Raw genomic sequence first — 16,525 nt, forward strand, 5'->3', positions numbered from 1 at the left:
ATCCACTCTTTCTTTGACACACACCTACGCACACACTCACACACACACTCACACTCACACACACACTCACACACACACTCACACACCCACACACACACTCACACACCCACACACACACTCACTCACACACACACTCACACACACACACACACTCACACACCCACCCACACACACACTCACACACACACCCACACACACACTCACACACCTACGCACACACTCACACACACACTCACTCACACACCCACACACACACTCACACACACACACACACTCACACACCCACCCACACACACACTCACACACGCACACACACACTCGCACACACACACTCACACACACACTCACACTCAAACACCCACTCACACACACACTCACACACCCACCCACACACACACTCACACACACACCCACACACACTCACACACGCACACACACACTCACACACCCACGCACACACACACTCACACACATACACATACATGCAGGTGTACCGTCTGCAGGTGTTACATAATATTGTCCACCAAGGGTGTTTTTGTGTGCATGTGTATGTGTGTGCATGTGTGTCCAAGGTTTACCCACCTGCAAAGTTCTTTGTCTAGGGCATGTATTAGCTCGTCTTTGGCCTTTGCATTATATTACTAAAATGGATTCATAAAGAAATATTGTGCTTTAGCATGTGTGTGTGTGTGTGTCTGTGTGTGTGTGTGTGTGTGTGTGTGTGTGTGTGTGTGTGTGTGAGAGAGAGAGCGTGTGTGTGTGTGTGTGTGTGTGTGTGTGAGAGAGAGCGTGTAAAAAAGTGTGTGTGTCTTTCAGTGTGAGTGTGAGAGGGAGAGGACACGTGTTGGCTATAAAGAGGAAACTGAGAGGAGGAAGCAGCCAACTGTGAATCGAAATGAGGCTTGTCTATAGGAACCAGCAACAGACTGTGTGTGTGTGTGTGTGTGTGTGTGTGTGTGTGTGTGTGTGTGTGTGTGTGTGTGTGTGTGTGTGTGTGTGAGAGCAGGTGATGCAGAACTTGTGATTTGACCACTAGACTGTGCAACGATTAGATAGATAGATAGATAGATACTTTATTGATCCCCAAGGGGAAATTCAAGGGTCTCAGTAGCATACAGACATCACACACAACATGCACTTACAGCAGAAATGGTAAACATAAGTATAAACATATAACTAAAATCCACTGTACAATAAAGACAGTAGAAGATAAGACAGATAAGAAAACTAACAAAACTAAATACTAAATACACTATATAAATTAAATTTGAGGGTGATCAAGCACAGTAGACGCAACACACACACGGGAAACACCACTGCTGTGAGGAAATCTTGTTTGCAGAGATGATCTCTGCTGCCGTGTGTGTCCATCTGTCCATGTGTGTATGTTTGTTTGTGTCTTGTTCTGTCTTTCTGATTGTTGTATATCTTTCAGTCTCTCTCTCATTCACTCAAACACACACACACACACACACACACTCACACTCACACACACACACACACACACACACACACACACACACACACACACAAAATTTGTTATTGTCAAGTCAAGTCACATTTATTTATATAGCACACTTAAAACGCAAATCAATTGACCCAAAGTGCTCACAGAAATCAATAAATATAGTAATGAAAACAAAAATTGAAGTGGCAAAAATTAAATAAAAATACAAAAGTCTTTAAATTGGATTTAAAGCTACTTATAGTGGGACAGGACTTCATTTCTCAGAGTTGAGGGGCAGAAAAGAAAAACGCCCTATCACCATTCATTTTTAGGATTAAGCAATAACATCAAGAACGTTCTGTCCATGACAGTTCTTATCCTTTGTTTACATGCATGTGTTCAGTTGTTGTAGTGTGTGTACAGTTAATACAAACAAGTTAAAATGTCACAGGTTTACAATCTTAATCATGGCTCTATAAAGGTCATAGTTAAGTGTTTGTGTGTGTGTGCTTGTGTTTCTGTGTGTTTCTGTGTTGTCGTCTTTTACATAACATTAATGGTATCGGATCTTTATCAGGCTTGTGCCAGCTATCTCTCAAGTCGCTACTGTTTTCTCACTCTCTCTCTCTCTCTCTCTCTCTCTCTCTCTCTCTCTCTGTGTGTGTGTGTGTGTTTGTGCCCCTGTTAGGGATAGGGGAGCCCTGATACTTGTGTATGGTCTTCTCCAGCAGTGATTACACTGACAGTGCTGGGCTTGTTTTCAGTACGCTTCAGAAATAGATGTCTGGAAATTCATGCAATTTTTCCCCCTTTTGTGTTCCCCCCCCTCTCAATTTAAACTCCAAATATACAGATGAATCCTTCATTGCAGGCTCTGTCTCTCTCTCTCTCTCTCTCTCTCTCTTGCTCTCTCTCTCTTTCTTTCTTTCTTTCTCTCTCTCTCTCTTGTGCACTTATTCTGTTCCCCTTTTTCTCTTTCGCTCTTTCTCTTTTTTCTCCTCCCTCTCTCCATCCAGTTACATATCATGTTCATCCCTGCTACAGTCACTGCTCTGTGAAATTGTCCCAAATTCTTCCCTTGAACAATCGTGTCCATTCATTGGACACTTTTAAAAGGGTTCCAGACAGGCTTGAATGCGTATCTCTGGACGGCAGTCACATAGCGACAGGATTTGCTGTGTCATGTTACTGATACCATGACACAGAGAGTTTTTGTTGTTTTGTTTTAATCTAGGAGAACTTAAATTGTGTCAGATGAGATTTGTGAGAGGAGTGGATTGACACTGTGTTTGAAAAAGCCAAGTTGTCTTGTCACATTGAAAAGTTGTCTTTATATTGACATTGACAGTCTTTCACTGACAGGAGAAAACTTAACAAGTAAAGGCAGCGAGCGCACACATAGAGTGAGAGACAGAGAACCGTTTGAGGAAATGACAACAGCTTTTTTCTAGGCCAAGGCTAAAGAGCCAGGCCAGACTTAGACAGGGAGGATGGAGGCTAAAGAGACAGGCCAGACTTAGACAGGGAGGATGGAGGCGAGGAGCAGGCCAGACTTAGACAGGGAGGATGGAGGCGAGGAGCTAGAGGAGTAATGAGAGCTAGAGAGCAGACAGCCAGTCACAGAGCAGAGAGAGACACGTTTGATCTGGTCTGTCTGCACTATAGAGAGAGACACGTTTGATCTGGTCTGTCTGCACTATAGAGAGAGACACGTTTGATCTGGTCTGTCTGCACTATAGAGAGAGACACGTTTGATCTGGTCTGTCTGCACTATAGAGAGAGAGAGAGACACGTTTGATCTGGTCTGTCTGCACTATAGAGAGAGAGAGAGACAGGTTTGATCTGGTCTGTCTGCACTATAGAGAGAGAGAGAGAGAGAGAGAGGTTTGATCTGGTCTGTCTGCACTATAGAGAGAGAGAGAGAGAGAGAGAGAGAGACAGGTTTTATCTGGGTCTGTCTGCACTATAGAGAGAGAGAGAGAGAGAGACAGGTTTTATCTGGGTCTGTCTGCACTATAGAGAGAGAGAGAGAGAGAGACAAGTTTGATCTGGTCTGTCTGCACTATAGAGAGAGAGAGAGAGAGAGAGACAGGTTTGATCTGGTCTGTCTGCACTATAGAGAGAGAGAGAGAGAGAGAGAGAGAGAGAGAGAGAGACAGGTTTTATCTGGTCTGTCTGCACTATAGAGAGAGAGAGAGAGAGAGAGACAGGTTTTATCTGGGTCTGTCTGCACTATAGAGAGAGAGAGAGAGAGACAAGTTTGATCTGGTCTGTCTGCACTATAGAGAGAGAGAGAGAGAGAGACAGGTTTTATCTGGGTCTGTCTGCACTATAGAGAGAGAGAGAGAGAGAGAGAGAGAGAGAGAGAGAGAGAGAGAGAGAGAGAGAGAGAGAGACAGGTTTTATCTGGGTCTGTCTGTACTATAGATAGCCCTCTGTGTAGGAGGCCTGGCTGCCGCATGTGTGCTTCTTCTTCTGGGGCCAGATGACTGTCAGTGATGCTGTGTTTTGTCTGTTTGCAAGGTCTGTGTGTGTCTCTGTCTCTGTCTGTGTGTGTGTGTGTGTGTGTGTGTGTGTGTGTGTGTGTGTGTGTGTGTGTGTGTGTGCGCGTGCATGCTTTTTGTTTGTGTGTGTGTGTGTGTGTGTGTGTGTGTGAGTGTGCGTGTGTGTGTGTGCCTGCACATGTGCGGGGGTGTGTGTGCATGCACGAACATGTGCGGGTGTGTGTGCATGCATTTTGTGTGTGTGTTTTTGTGTGTGTGTTTTTGTGTGTCTGTAAACCCAGAGAAAAGGGAAACCTGTCTGGTTTCCGTCTCTCCCTGCTGATGTTGATGAAGTCTGTTAACAGACTGTTTTAGGTTCGGCTCTTTCAAAAAAAACATTTTCCTGGCCAGCTTTTTCAAGGTTATCCACAGTACGCTATTAGTTCTTTTCTCTGGTCATCTCTCTCTGATAAATATGTCCATCTGTGTTCTGTTCCTCTCACTCCCTTTGTCCACATGTATATCTTCTAGCTCGGTCCCCTCCTGCAGTAGGTTTTGGAGATAATTCCCATATATTTCAATACAGATGAATGTTATTATTATGATCTCCGATCCTGGCCGGACTCCAGTGATTGGGGTCATGCCCGTCAGCTGGCGGCCGCCTGTGGGAATGAGGAGGTGCGGAGCGGAGCGCTTGGCTCGGGCGTCGGGGTCATGGGGTCATGCTCGTGACTCATCCTCCAGCTGTATCCGTATGGCATGGTGCTCACCGGGCTCCTGGATCACAGGAGGTCCGAGGGGGGGGGGGTCCCCGCAGCGGTCATCCGCGTGTGAGAGAGAGAGAGGAAGGAAGCGGCCTAGATGCGCCGTCTGTGTGTGTACTCCTGAGGATGTCCGTGTTTGTGTGTGTGTGTGTCACGCACAACTCTAACCGGATGGCCATATGTATATGTGTGTGTGTGTGTGTCTTTGTGTGCATGTGTGGATATGTGTGTGTGTGTGTGTGAGTGTCTGTGTGCCTGTGTGTATTTAAGAATGCTTTGATGTGTGAAGTTGTGAAGCATTTTTGTGAGCGTGTATGTGTACTTAGTAGGAGTGTATCAGTGAGTGAGTGATGATGATGATGATGATGATGACGTGTGTGTGTGTGTGTGTGTGTGTGTGTGTGTGTGTGTGTGTGTGTGTGTGTGTGTGTGTGTGTGTGTGTGTGTGTGTGTGTGTGTGTGTGTGTGTGTGTGTGTATGGGTGTGTGTGTGTGTGTGTGTGTGTGTGTGTGGGTGGCTGTGTACACAATCTGACCTGTTGGGTGTGAAAGGGGGAAGGATATCCCACTCTGAGGTCAGTGGGGCCGGCGGCCCGTGCCAACAAGCCAGCCGGACGGCGCGGCACGTGGACAATGTGTCATGGCGGAGGATAATCCTGAGATGGGGGCGTGGAGCCCTGGCAGATGCCCTGGCGCTGTGCCCGCCACAGCAGGAGGTGGAGGAGGGCACTGCCCTCTCAGTGGCACGGTCCCACCACAGGGCTCCACACCACCTCTCCAGCTCACCAGCTTCTGCCATCACAACTCAACACACACATTTGTGTGCATTTGTAGTGTGTGTGTGTGTGTGTGTGTGTGTAGTGTGTGTGTGTGTGTGTGTGTGTGTGTAGTGACTGTGTTTGTGGCTTCGTGTTGTCAGTTCAGTGCAATTGTGACAACCAGGAGGGAAATTGCAGTTAAGTCTATCATTGTGTCAGTTCCTCTCCGTCTTGTGAAGTAGTTGCCCCATTCTGGTGCGCTCTCTCCGTAGCCGACGCGTTTGCCCTGGTTTCAGCCTCTGTTTGCAGCGGCGCTAACAGGATTTGGTTAATGGCTCTTTGCCCTTGACTGTAGAGGCTCATCTCAGTGTGCTGATTCACAGCAGCACCAGAGGGGATGCTGATGCTGTCATATGAAAACAGAGGGAGGGAGAGAGGGAGAGAGAGAGAGGGAAGGAAGGAAGAGGAGTGAAGGATGGAGGGAGTCGAGGATGAAAAGAGAGAAGAGGGCATACTGACCCACTTTCTCGTTTCACCGCTCTGTCGGGGAGAGGGAGATAGTGAGGAGGACAGAGGAGGATTTATGGTCCTCTTTTGACACTTTTATTGCTCAGGCACGAGATCGGGCAGCCCGTGCGGGCTACTGCCCCCCCTCTCGCAGGGGACCTGATTTATCTGCCCCTGACCACAGAAGGACTTTGAGTCCTCTTTGGAGTGACAGCCAGCTTTCGGGAAAGATTATGTCCTCTAGAAATACTGTCCTCTAGAAATACTGTCTCTTTCTTTAGTCGTCTGTCTGTCAGTCTGTCTTACTCTGTGTCTATCTATCTATCTATCTATCCATCTATTGATCTATCCATCTATCTATCCATTTATCCATCTATCTATCTATCTATCCATCCATCCATCCATCAATCTATCAATCTATTCATCTATCTATCCCTCTTTATTAGTCTATGGTCCATTGCTTTTCTAGACCTCACACTCCCCCATCAGATCATGGCAGTCCATTCCGTATGCTCGAACCCACCCCGGAGGTGGCCCAAATGATGTGTACATGCCCTTGAATGACAAGCACGAGGGCTTTGAAGGTTTCTTTTGAAAATAATGAAGTCAGTGAAACCTGGTGTACAAAGGCATTATTTTCCACTGGCTGCCTCTCGGCATTGTTTACTGCGACTGATTGTGTGTGTGCAGCGGGCTTGACAGGAGTGGGAATGTACTTGAGGGACAGATAAAAGAATATTGCCTCAGAAAGGCCCCTTCACACAGTTTCTGCTCACAGCCCGGTGGGCATAGTTATTTCAAAGCCATGAGCCACACCAACTCATACAAATATACACACACACACACACAGAGAGAGAAAAAGTAATTGCAATAAGCATATTTTTTTTGTTCTTTGTTGTTGTTCACTATGGTAATAAAGTATGCCGAAGCTGAATCTGAATCTGAATGCCAATGAAATGTATTAATTGCAAGTATATAAAACATTTTACTGAAGCCGACCAATAGCCTATGTGCCATTATTTGTGTTAAATATCTGTTGGAAAAAATGTATAGCCTGGACGAATGTCTGGGTATCGCAAATGTTATCAACTGTCTCGTGGCCTAACGGCAGCGCGTCAGTGCACTACGCGCTCGGACGGAGTTCACATCCTATCTCTTCTTTTCACCTCTGAGTAAGAGTAGGCCTACGAGACACAACAATAAGTTTTGACCATACATATGTATGTATATAGTTACTCTACATCGAGAGACCATAGGTACAAGACATCAGTCAAAAACAATTGAATCTACATGTCACACTAGTTCACCTGCAGGTAGCGAGAAGCAAGAGGACAATTTCACATCATAAGAAAATCGAACTTACAACGTTGGGATAATAAGTCATCTGCTTTAGCCACTACACCATTTGTCACTATTGTTGTAAGGGTCTGTGAAGATTATAATACTAAAAGCAAGGCAATACTTGAATTAACATAAATAGCAAGAATGAGCCAAGTAGGGGAGTCAGTGTCTTAATCAAAATTAAGCTACAGGATAGATCAATCATTGAGTCACGAGATAAACATCCACTTCGCAATTTTTGTTTAGGCGGTTGTGATTTTTGGTTAGGCGCTCCGGACACCAACAGGAACTACCAAGGAACGACACAAGTGCAACTGCCTAGGGGCAGTAGTTCAAACGACCAAACTTTGCGTCCTTGTTTGCGATTGAGAGTTCGAACTACTCTTTCTAGAAACACCAAATCCAAGAACGATGGCGCGAACTACCAAGGTTGCGACGCAAGTTAGCAAACGATGCTTTCTAGAAACGACCCCCAGGTCTGCACTGATCACGGTTTGAGTGCCAGGCAGGACACCTTGCACAGAGGTGACCCCTGCCCTGGGTCCTATAACTGTGTCCTATAACAGTAGACTATGAATACTTACAACAGACTCAAAGGGTGAAGCAACACAGATGAGTTCACTTTTATGGCTTATAACTCCCACTTCATACTTGATCAACCCATGACTAGTCAGGCATGTCTCGACAGCTATGAAAACAGGTAGCTCACAGGTGCTATGCAAATACTGGTTTTCAGTTACTCTCAAATCAGTACATCAATATTTAAAAGCAGCATAATAATATAATTGTTGGTGGTATTTGTAAAAAGCTTATGTTACCAAGTGGGATTTCTCTGTTTGCCCTGTGGTTATGGTTATCTGAGGGTTTTGCTCAATACCTTTGTATAGACATTTGTCTCTGTTTAACCTTAATCCAGTTTTCAAACGGCTGTTTGGCAGTGGTTGTAGATGTGCTTTATTTTGTTGTTGCTTTGCATTTTGATGAAAAGCAAAAGAAGGCAAGGGATTGGAATAGAGAGAGTGCAGAGGAGGAGGAGGAGGACGAGAGAGGGAGAGTGAGGAGTGCAAAGAAGATGATTGCCATCACAGCACAGTCTGCCAAGAGAATAATAGTTAATGAGGTCAGCCAGCTCGCATCTTGGGAACCTTCTGGAACAATCACAGCAGGCTTCATGAGAAACAAACAACAGGAAAAAAACTAAAACGTGACTTGCTTTGCTGAATCAACTTGATCTGTTCACACTGCTGAAGAAAAAAAACACTTTTGCAAACATCTGCCCTAGTAAGCACATTTACTCCATCCCAATGAGTCAGCATTCTGACTGGCCTCTTATCGTCCCCAAACTGTTTGCTTTTGAGACATTCTCACGATGCTCAGTGTCCTCCATGTTTGTTTTCATGGAGGGTTTTCATCTTAAGTGTTCATCTTAAAATGTGTCATTGTTTTGAAGACGCAACAAGTGTTGCTTTATTGAACACATACAGGTCCCTTTGGGCCGTTTGCGGTAACCATGGGGACAGGAGCTCAGACTCCGCTGACTGCCCCGGTTCCCAGGCACGCTGACGGGGTGTTGCGTTTCAGAAACGGGCCGATGCGTTCCCACAGGGTGTGGAGATCCAAAAGGCCTGTTCCTGTGTGTGGTTCACAGGAGAGCTTGGACCGCAGCCACTGCCTGAGTCTTGCGGTTTAAATTTGACTGAGCATGCCCGGGCCTGGTCCATAGACCCAGACACACTGCTGCTGAGAATGCACTAAGCACAAACCGCTCAACTCCATCCTCCCTTATTTCAACACTGCTTTAGAGAATAATGGCCATGCTGACAGGATGGTAGTGTAGTATATCAAGCCATGTTTATGAACATGTCAGATGTAATTGGGTGGAGTTTTACACAAGAGTATGGCTCACAATGTTCTTTCTTTCTCTCTTTCTTTCTCTCTCTCTCTCTCTCTCTCTCTCTCTCTTATAGACAAGAGGTCCAGGAGAACTGTGTTCGCTGGCGAAAGAAGTTCTCCTTTGTGTGCAAGATGAGCGCAAGCCCCACCACAGGTGTTCTGGACCCCTGCATATGTAGGGTGTCTGTGCGTAAGGTGAGTCTCCCACACACACACACACACACACACACACACACACACAAACACACACACACACACAGAGACAGACACACACACAGAGACAGACAGACATTCGTATAGCCTGCTCTTGTCCCTCTTTCCCTCTTTTGGAGTAACATTCAAGTGACCCTCCACTGCAGTCATACTGTATGTCTTCAACCTACTGGGCAGACCCTTCAGTGGGTCAGTTAATCATTTGAGGCTCAGAAAAGCTAAAGACGTCAATTCAATCAATCCCGCAACTCAATTTGGGTAATTGGTTAGCTCCAGTGAATACCCATTCACATATTGGTTCCTTGTAAGGCCAGTTAGACTGTACAAATGTAACTCCACGTCAGCTGCAACCTTTGTGCGTTTTTTCCCAGTTACTTCCCAGCAGAGCTGGTGACTTCCCAACACTGAGTGAATTCCTGAAACTGCTCAGTGCATTGAGTGAGTTTCCCTGTCAACACTCAACAGCCAACAGCCAACATACCAGAGACCACATAGCCCCCATCTCTGGCATGAATCCGGTTCAGACCTGGGCCAAATCGGTTCCATTACCAGCACCTACCTGGCCATGTTTGACTCTCATGGTTACTGATTAGAATGTATTGTAGTTCCCTTTCAATTTACATGACCACTATCCTTCAGTCTTTGTTGTTGCCATCTCCATAGTGACCGTATACACAGCGCAGGCATTACGAGCTGCTCTCTCTGTCTTGTTGTATAACTAGCGGCTGATCTGCTATCAGTGTCACAAGCAGCAGAGACATCTGTGGCAGGCTTTTGGTGTGAGAGCACACTGACTATGGATCAGTGGAGGTGAAAGGTCAGGAGTGTACTTTAGGGCAGTGGCTTTGTCAGTGTGGGGGAAATCTGTCACATAGTCATTTGTTCTTTTTTCTCTCTGTTTGTTTCACTCTGCAGGAGCTCAAAGGAGGAAAGACATTTTCAAAGGTTGGTATTTGACACACACACACACACACACACACACACACACACTGGTGACTCAGGGTCAGCCCCAGCTTGATATCAGTTTCTCTGTCTTTCTCACCCTCCACAACATGGCCTTCCCTCACTCTGAGGGAAACAGGAGCTTTCATAATGACCTCACCGGCTTTGTGGGGCTGTTCCATCTTCTAGTGGTCACCACAGGAAATTCATGATGTGTAATTCACCAACACACACTGATGCATGCTTTCATGGAATGAATTGAGAGGCAAAAATGGATGTACAACCCAAAATAGTATAGATTTACATTTCAGTATATAGATTCTCTGAACATCTGTGATAAACTAGTGCTGAATAAGGTGACGTGTTGAGTCAGTGGGTGATAATATAGCCCTTCAGGTTATTCATAGCCTTTTTAAGGTGCTCTGTCAGTCGTGTGTGTGTGTGTGTGTGTGTGTGTGTGTGTGTGTGTGTGTGTGTGTGTGTGTGTGTGTGTGTGTGTGTGTGTGTGTGTGTGTGTGTGTGTGTGTGTGTGTGTGTGTGTGTGTGTGTGTGTGTGTGCGCTTGGCTGGGGCAGGCCCTAACAGGGCCTCCACACGGGATCCCCTGTCTGTTCTGGAATGTTCTGAGATCCCAGGGGAGACGGCAGAGCCGTGGGTAAAGGGGGTGGGACTGTTGAGGCTTCACAGGGATTTTCATGAGGCTGCTGATACAGTTGAAACCAGGAGTTTACATACCCTGTACATACACATGCTAAAGTTGACTTAAAAGAGGAATAACAAAATCATCTTTTGCTTTTGGGAATTGATCTTAATGCCTTAATTAAAAAAATGAGGAAAAATCCAACCTTTAAGGACACCAATTTTCTTTGTGAATGAATAATGTATCGTAGTTAAATGCTCTTCCTTAAAATAGAGGGGCTCATAAGTATACATACCCCTATGTTAAATTCCCATTCTTTTTAAAGGCCAGTTATTTCATGGATCCAGGATACTATGCATCCAGATAAAGTTCCCCTGGCCTTTGGAATTAAAATAACCCCACATCATAACATACCCTTCACCATATCTCACGACTGGCTGGTACTTTTGGTACTTTCCATAAGATCATCTCTCAATGCAAATGAAACCAGTTATTAGGCTAACTGAAATAAAACCATGCCAATCTCTAGGCATAGTGGCCTCAATGACCATAGCATTACTGTCAGTGATGTAAGAGTGACCTTTCTGTGTGGCCCTAGGATTATGTCAAGGTCATTTGAATTTAAGACCATTTTGTTATATCTTATAGCGTTATTCAACAAGTTGTGTGAGGCTGTAAATGTTTTTATTGGAGCTATCTCGTGAATTTATTTAGTTTAGTCATTCTGAGAGGGATACTTAACTAGTGGTTATGATTCATTTTTTGACACACCAGAATAGATGTCTTCATATGTGTGATTGTGTATGGGTGGGTGAATTTGTGTGTCCGTGTGTGGGAGAATGTGGGGTGTGTGTGTGTGTGTGTGTGTGTATGTATGAGAGCATGATGGGTGAGAGGGAGAGTTGTCGGTTGAGGATGTTATTTTTCCGACGAGGCTTCCGTGTCCCCCTTGTTTCCTGGCGGTTTGCTGAGCCCTGATGTCCGGCAGGAGCTCCACGCTCCGTAGCGTTCTGCTGACCTAGCAGACGGGAGCAAAGGCGAGACGAGACGAGGCGAGACCAGGGTGACCTTTTGGACCAGAGACATGCCCACAGAGGGAGGGGGGCTGAAGAGGACACAAGCACTTGCGCCACTGTTTGCCTTTTGGAAACAGCCTGGAAACAGCCTTCATATATTTTACTGAAGCCTTCAGGGTCACTTGGGCAATAAACTGTCTTGCTAAGTCTAGCTAACTCCGATAGGATTTGTGATTTGTGATTGTTTTATGGTTAAGTGGGAAATGTTTGCTCTTTTAGTAGGCTAGCGTCACATGTGAACCTGGCAGAGGCAGAAGTGGAAAACAGAAGTGGCTAAATATCAGAGAGACGGCCAGAGTGGAGAAAGACCACTGGAGGGAGAATAAATACAAGTTCAAATGGAACCTTAGTTGCCATGGACACAGTCTCAGGTCTCAATCGTCATCAATGTGATCATGTGCGCTGACCAGGTGGTCCAAAGGATGCCGGACGCTAATCTGCAATAAAGCTCATTAACTGCCCATAAACGCTACTATCTGTGTTCAAACACACACCCTGTGAGGGCAGAATACTATTTGCACTGTTGTTTGCCCTCTGCCATGACATCCAATGGATTCTATGAGGAAAGACCATAAAATGGCTTCCAAGGCGATTAACGACTTTGACAACTTTATCCAGATATTCGTTATAGATATAAGTTTGGGAAAGAGTATTGTGCCACCTGACCTTAAACCTATGTCTTCAATGCTTGCCCTAACTAGCCAGGCTGGTTGGTGTGGTAGATATAGCTCAACCTCAGTAATCTGTCAGTAGTCTGCATTTACACAGTCATATTCCATAAATAAGTGAGCTATTACAGTTTTTCTCAGTCGCTTTGGTGCTTTTCTCAGATCAGAATGAAAATTCTCATAACTATTAGTTCAACCTCCACAACATTTAGTCATTTGTCCACATCATAGTAACAATTTCTCCTTCCTCTGAACAAATTGCAAATGTTTTTGAATATGTATCAGTTGCTTTGTCATGTCAGTCAAAATGAACTATACTTATGGATGCTGAATAGTCGTTCCCAATAAAACTAATAATCTTCATTTCATTGCTTGAGTCATTACATACAAAATTGGTGAACTAGTTATCAAATTCTGTCACAATGCTGTAGAATGCAAAGAGCATACAGTAAAACTGTGAAACGTACATATTTAGTGTCTTGTACTCACTCCCCAAACTACAGCAATTTGCAACTTTACTGTAGTTTTCAAATGGCTGTACAAGTACTTTATAGTGTCGTCTTGAGCATTTTCAGGTAGTGTCACCGAGTTCTGACATTTTTTTGCATGGGAAAACACTGAGAGTTGTCGTAATGAAAACATAACAAAGCCATTTGACTATTTTGTTCATAAACGATGGTGTCAAGACTTCTCATTTTGATGACACTGGCAGTTTCATTGACATAAATACTTGCTTTTGAGGAATTGACTATCCATTTTGAGCAAGTGACGTGCTTTTGCAGGTTATCCATTAGGTTTTGCAGTTTGCACTAATTGTTTTGAGAAATGCACTAACTGCTGTGCAAATGTTAATAGTGATGTGAGAAAAGCACCAAAGCGACTGAGAAAAACTCTAACCCAGTAAGGGGAAATGTAAACCAGTTTTACACAAAGACGCTGAGTTTTTGTGGAGGACCAGAGTCTGCTGGGTCAGTTACATTTGTCTATAAACAGATGCCTTAATCAACATATTTAAAAAAGTGATACATGTGGTAGGAAATGTTTCGTCAGTGAGTGTTTGTTAGAGGAGGAGGGGACGCGAGTGTGTTTGAGAGAGGAGAGGACGCGAGTGTGTTTGAGAGAGGAGGAGAGGACCCGAGTGTGTTTGAGAGAGGAGGAGAGGACGCAAGTGTGTTTGAGAGAGGAGGAGAGGACGCGAGTGTGTCTGTTAGAGGAGGAGAGGACACAAGTGTGTGTGTGTGTGTGTGTTACGGATGCATGAGACAGCAGGGGTACAACCAAAGATGTGCAGCTGCTTGGAATATATTGTTCAAGTGCTGCACGTGTCTGTGTGAAAAAGAGCGTGATAAATGAATGGGTTATTTGTGTGTATATGTGTGTATGTGTGTGTGTGCACATTTGTTTGTGTGTGTGTGTGTGTGTGTGTGTGTGTGTGTGTGTGTGTGTGTGAGAGAGAGAGAGAGAGAGAGAGAGAGAGAGAGAGAGTTGAGCTCTGCCTAACACAACCAAACCCCATTAGTGCTGCTGTTGTATGGTCAGTCACTTAGACTGACGAGAGAGAGAGAGAGAGAGAGAGAAGGAGGTTGAGGAGCTGTGGCCTTGCTCACTCAACACAATCCTCATGGTCGGATGGACGGCCTTGCCTGTGTCGCACATGCACATGCCTATGGTTATGTAACAGCACTCTCCATGGAGTGGGTTCACCCACCCCACCCCCCTCTCTGAGAGAGAGAGAGAGAGAGAGAGAGGAGCAGTCACCTGGAAGCAATTGTGACACTCATGGCTGCATGTTCTGCTGCATGTAAATGATGCCAGTGGGCCCAACTGTGTTTCTCTTCCGTATTGCAAGTCTTAACGACACATCCTTAGAGTCCCTTTACTCTGAATAATGTCACTCAAAAAAGGAACAAACTTCCCCAGCCATGCAGAGAGCTTCCAAGACAACAGGAAGCGGCAAATTAATGTTTTATTTAGGGAGGATTATAAACGAACAGGGGAAGAAGCTCTGGCTCTAATCGAATTCCTGCTCCGCGAGTGCAGGGATGCATCCTGTGCTGAAGGGCTAGATTCTTGGTTTATCTCTATTAAAAAGATTCATTTGTGTGTGTGTGTGTGTGTGTGTGTGTGTGTGTGTGTGTGTGTCCCACGCTGACGTACCACGTTTCCTCTCCTGCAGCTGGGCTTTGCCGATCTCAACATGGCGGAGTTTGCTGGTTCAGGCTCCACCGTGCGTTGCTGCATCCTCGAGGGCTACGACACCAAGAACACGCGACAGGACAACTCCATACTCAAGGTAACCTGCGCAGGGCCAGTGTGCATCTGCAAAACTGAAGGGTTGACAGATGGATGGATGGATGGATTGATGGATAGATGGATGGACAGATGGAGTTGATGGATGGATAGATGGAGTTGATGGATGGATAGAAGAATAGAAGAGACTGAAAGACGTAATGAGTTAATGTGCGTCTCTTGCTTTCCTCTTCTGCACACACTGCAGTTATAATGGAGGGTGATGCACAAGCACACTCCTCAGAGTTAGTCACCCCTTCACAACAGATGTGGGGGACCATAACACAAACAACACAGACCATGGAAACTCGGCGCCAAATGGAAATGTCTGTGTTAGTAAGACTGACACATGATGGCACGAGGACATAGATGGAACAGCGTGCGTGCGTGCGTGCGTGCGTGTGCGTGCGTGCGCATGCGTGCAGTTGTGTGGGAGTTGTAGAACATTTCCCATTGTATGTTCAGAGTGTCCGTGGGTAACAGCCATTTTAATTATGGATAATGTTGCTATTTCTCCTCAGGTTACAATTGGGATGACTCTGTTGTTATTTCTCCTCAGGTTACCATAGGGATGACTCTGTTGTCTGGAGACCCTTGCTTTAAAACGTGAGTGCCTCCTCACATTCATGCATCTCTGCCAGGTTCAAAATGAGACCTCTGGTGCCCCCTGTTGCTTAAGAGTGGAAGAACCACCTGAAAGTTTGCTGTATCTTCAGAATTCATAAAATGAGCTTAATGCAGCTTAATGCTAAGGGAGCTTCTGTTATCAGTTTTATGTCACAAATTCATTTGAAATGAATTAATATATTTTTAGTCGCAAAGATGACCAGCTAATAAAAACTGTAAAGCTGTGAATTAAAGCAAACTTTTGGCCAATTTGGATCAGAGCCCAAGAAGTTGACATTTTAAGACCCATTCTGTGCCAGCTGATGAACATGAATAAACAAGCCATTGCTGTATGTCTGCCAGACCCCTCAGCACAGCCAAAACCATCACCATCGCCGGACAGGACCCCTCCCTGCAGCTGGACTGTAAAGGAGAGGGCACCGATGCCACTCCGTCTCTTCCTCCTGGCATCTCCGCAGGACGAGCTCTCAAACCCAGGCCCTCTGCCATCAGCACCGGTAAGCACCGTGACAGGACACACAGACACATGGACACATAGACATACTCTACACATAGACATAGACATACTCTACACATAGACATAGACATAGACATACTCTACACATAGACATAGACATACTCTACACATAGACATAGACATACTCTACACATAGACATAGACATACTCTACACATAGACATAGACATACACATATACATATACTGTACATACACATATATGCGGGGGGCATATTTGGGGGCAGCCGTGGCCTACTAGTTAGCACTTCGGACTTGTAACCAGAGGGTTGCCGGTTCGAACCCCGACCAGTAGGCACGGCTGAAGTGCCCTTGAGCAAGGCACCTAACCCCTCACTGCTCCCCGAGCACCGCTGTTGTAGCA

At 45.4% G+C, this 16,525-nt stretch overlaps 1 protein-coding gene across 1 annotated transcript in view; it reads left to right on the forward strand.

Annotated features, from left to right (window-relative positions):
• The window catches only part of eeig1b (estrogen-induced osteoclastogenesis regulator 1b), a 51,372-nt gene that overhangs the window by 29,111 nt on the left and 5,736 nt on the right, over positions 1-16,525 (forward strand). The window contains exons 3-7 of the mRNA XM_076283598.1: positions 9,267-9,387; positions 10,321-10,350; positions 14,907-15,023; positions 15,579-15,625; positions 15,989-16,143. Of these exons, the coding sequence (XP_076139713.1) occupies positions 9,267-9,387; positions 10,321-10,350; positions 14,907-15,023; positions 15,579-15,625; positions 15,989-16,143 (470 nt within the window). The remainder of the gene's footprint in view (positions 1-9,266; positions 9,388-10,320; positions 10,351-14,906; positions 15,024-15,578; positions 15,626-15,988; positions 16,144-16,525) is intronic.

The sequence above is a fragment of the Alosa pseudoharengus genome, unplaced genomic scaffold (genome assembly GCF_046254945.1).
Source record: "Alosa pseudoharengus isolate Yale_2024_CS ecotype anadromous, Long Island Sound unplaced genomic scaffold, YU_APseudo_1.1 YU_APseudo_1.1_scf_14, whole genome shotgun sequence".
In the NCBI taxonomy this organism is placed as follows: domain Eukaryota; kingdom Metazoa; phylum Chordata; class Actinopteri; order Clupeiformes; family Clupeidae; genus Alosa; species Alosa pseudoharengus.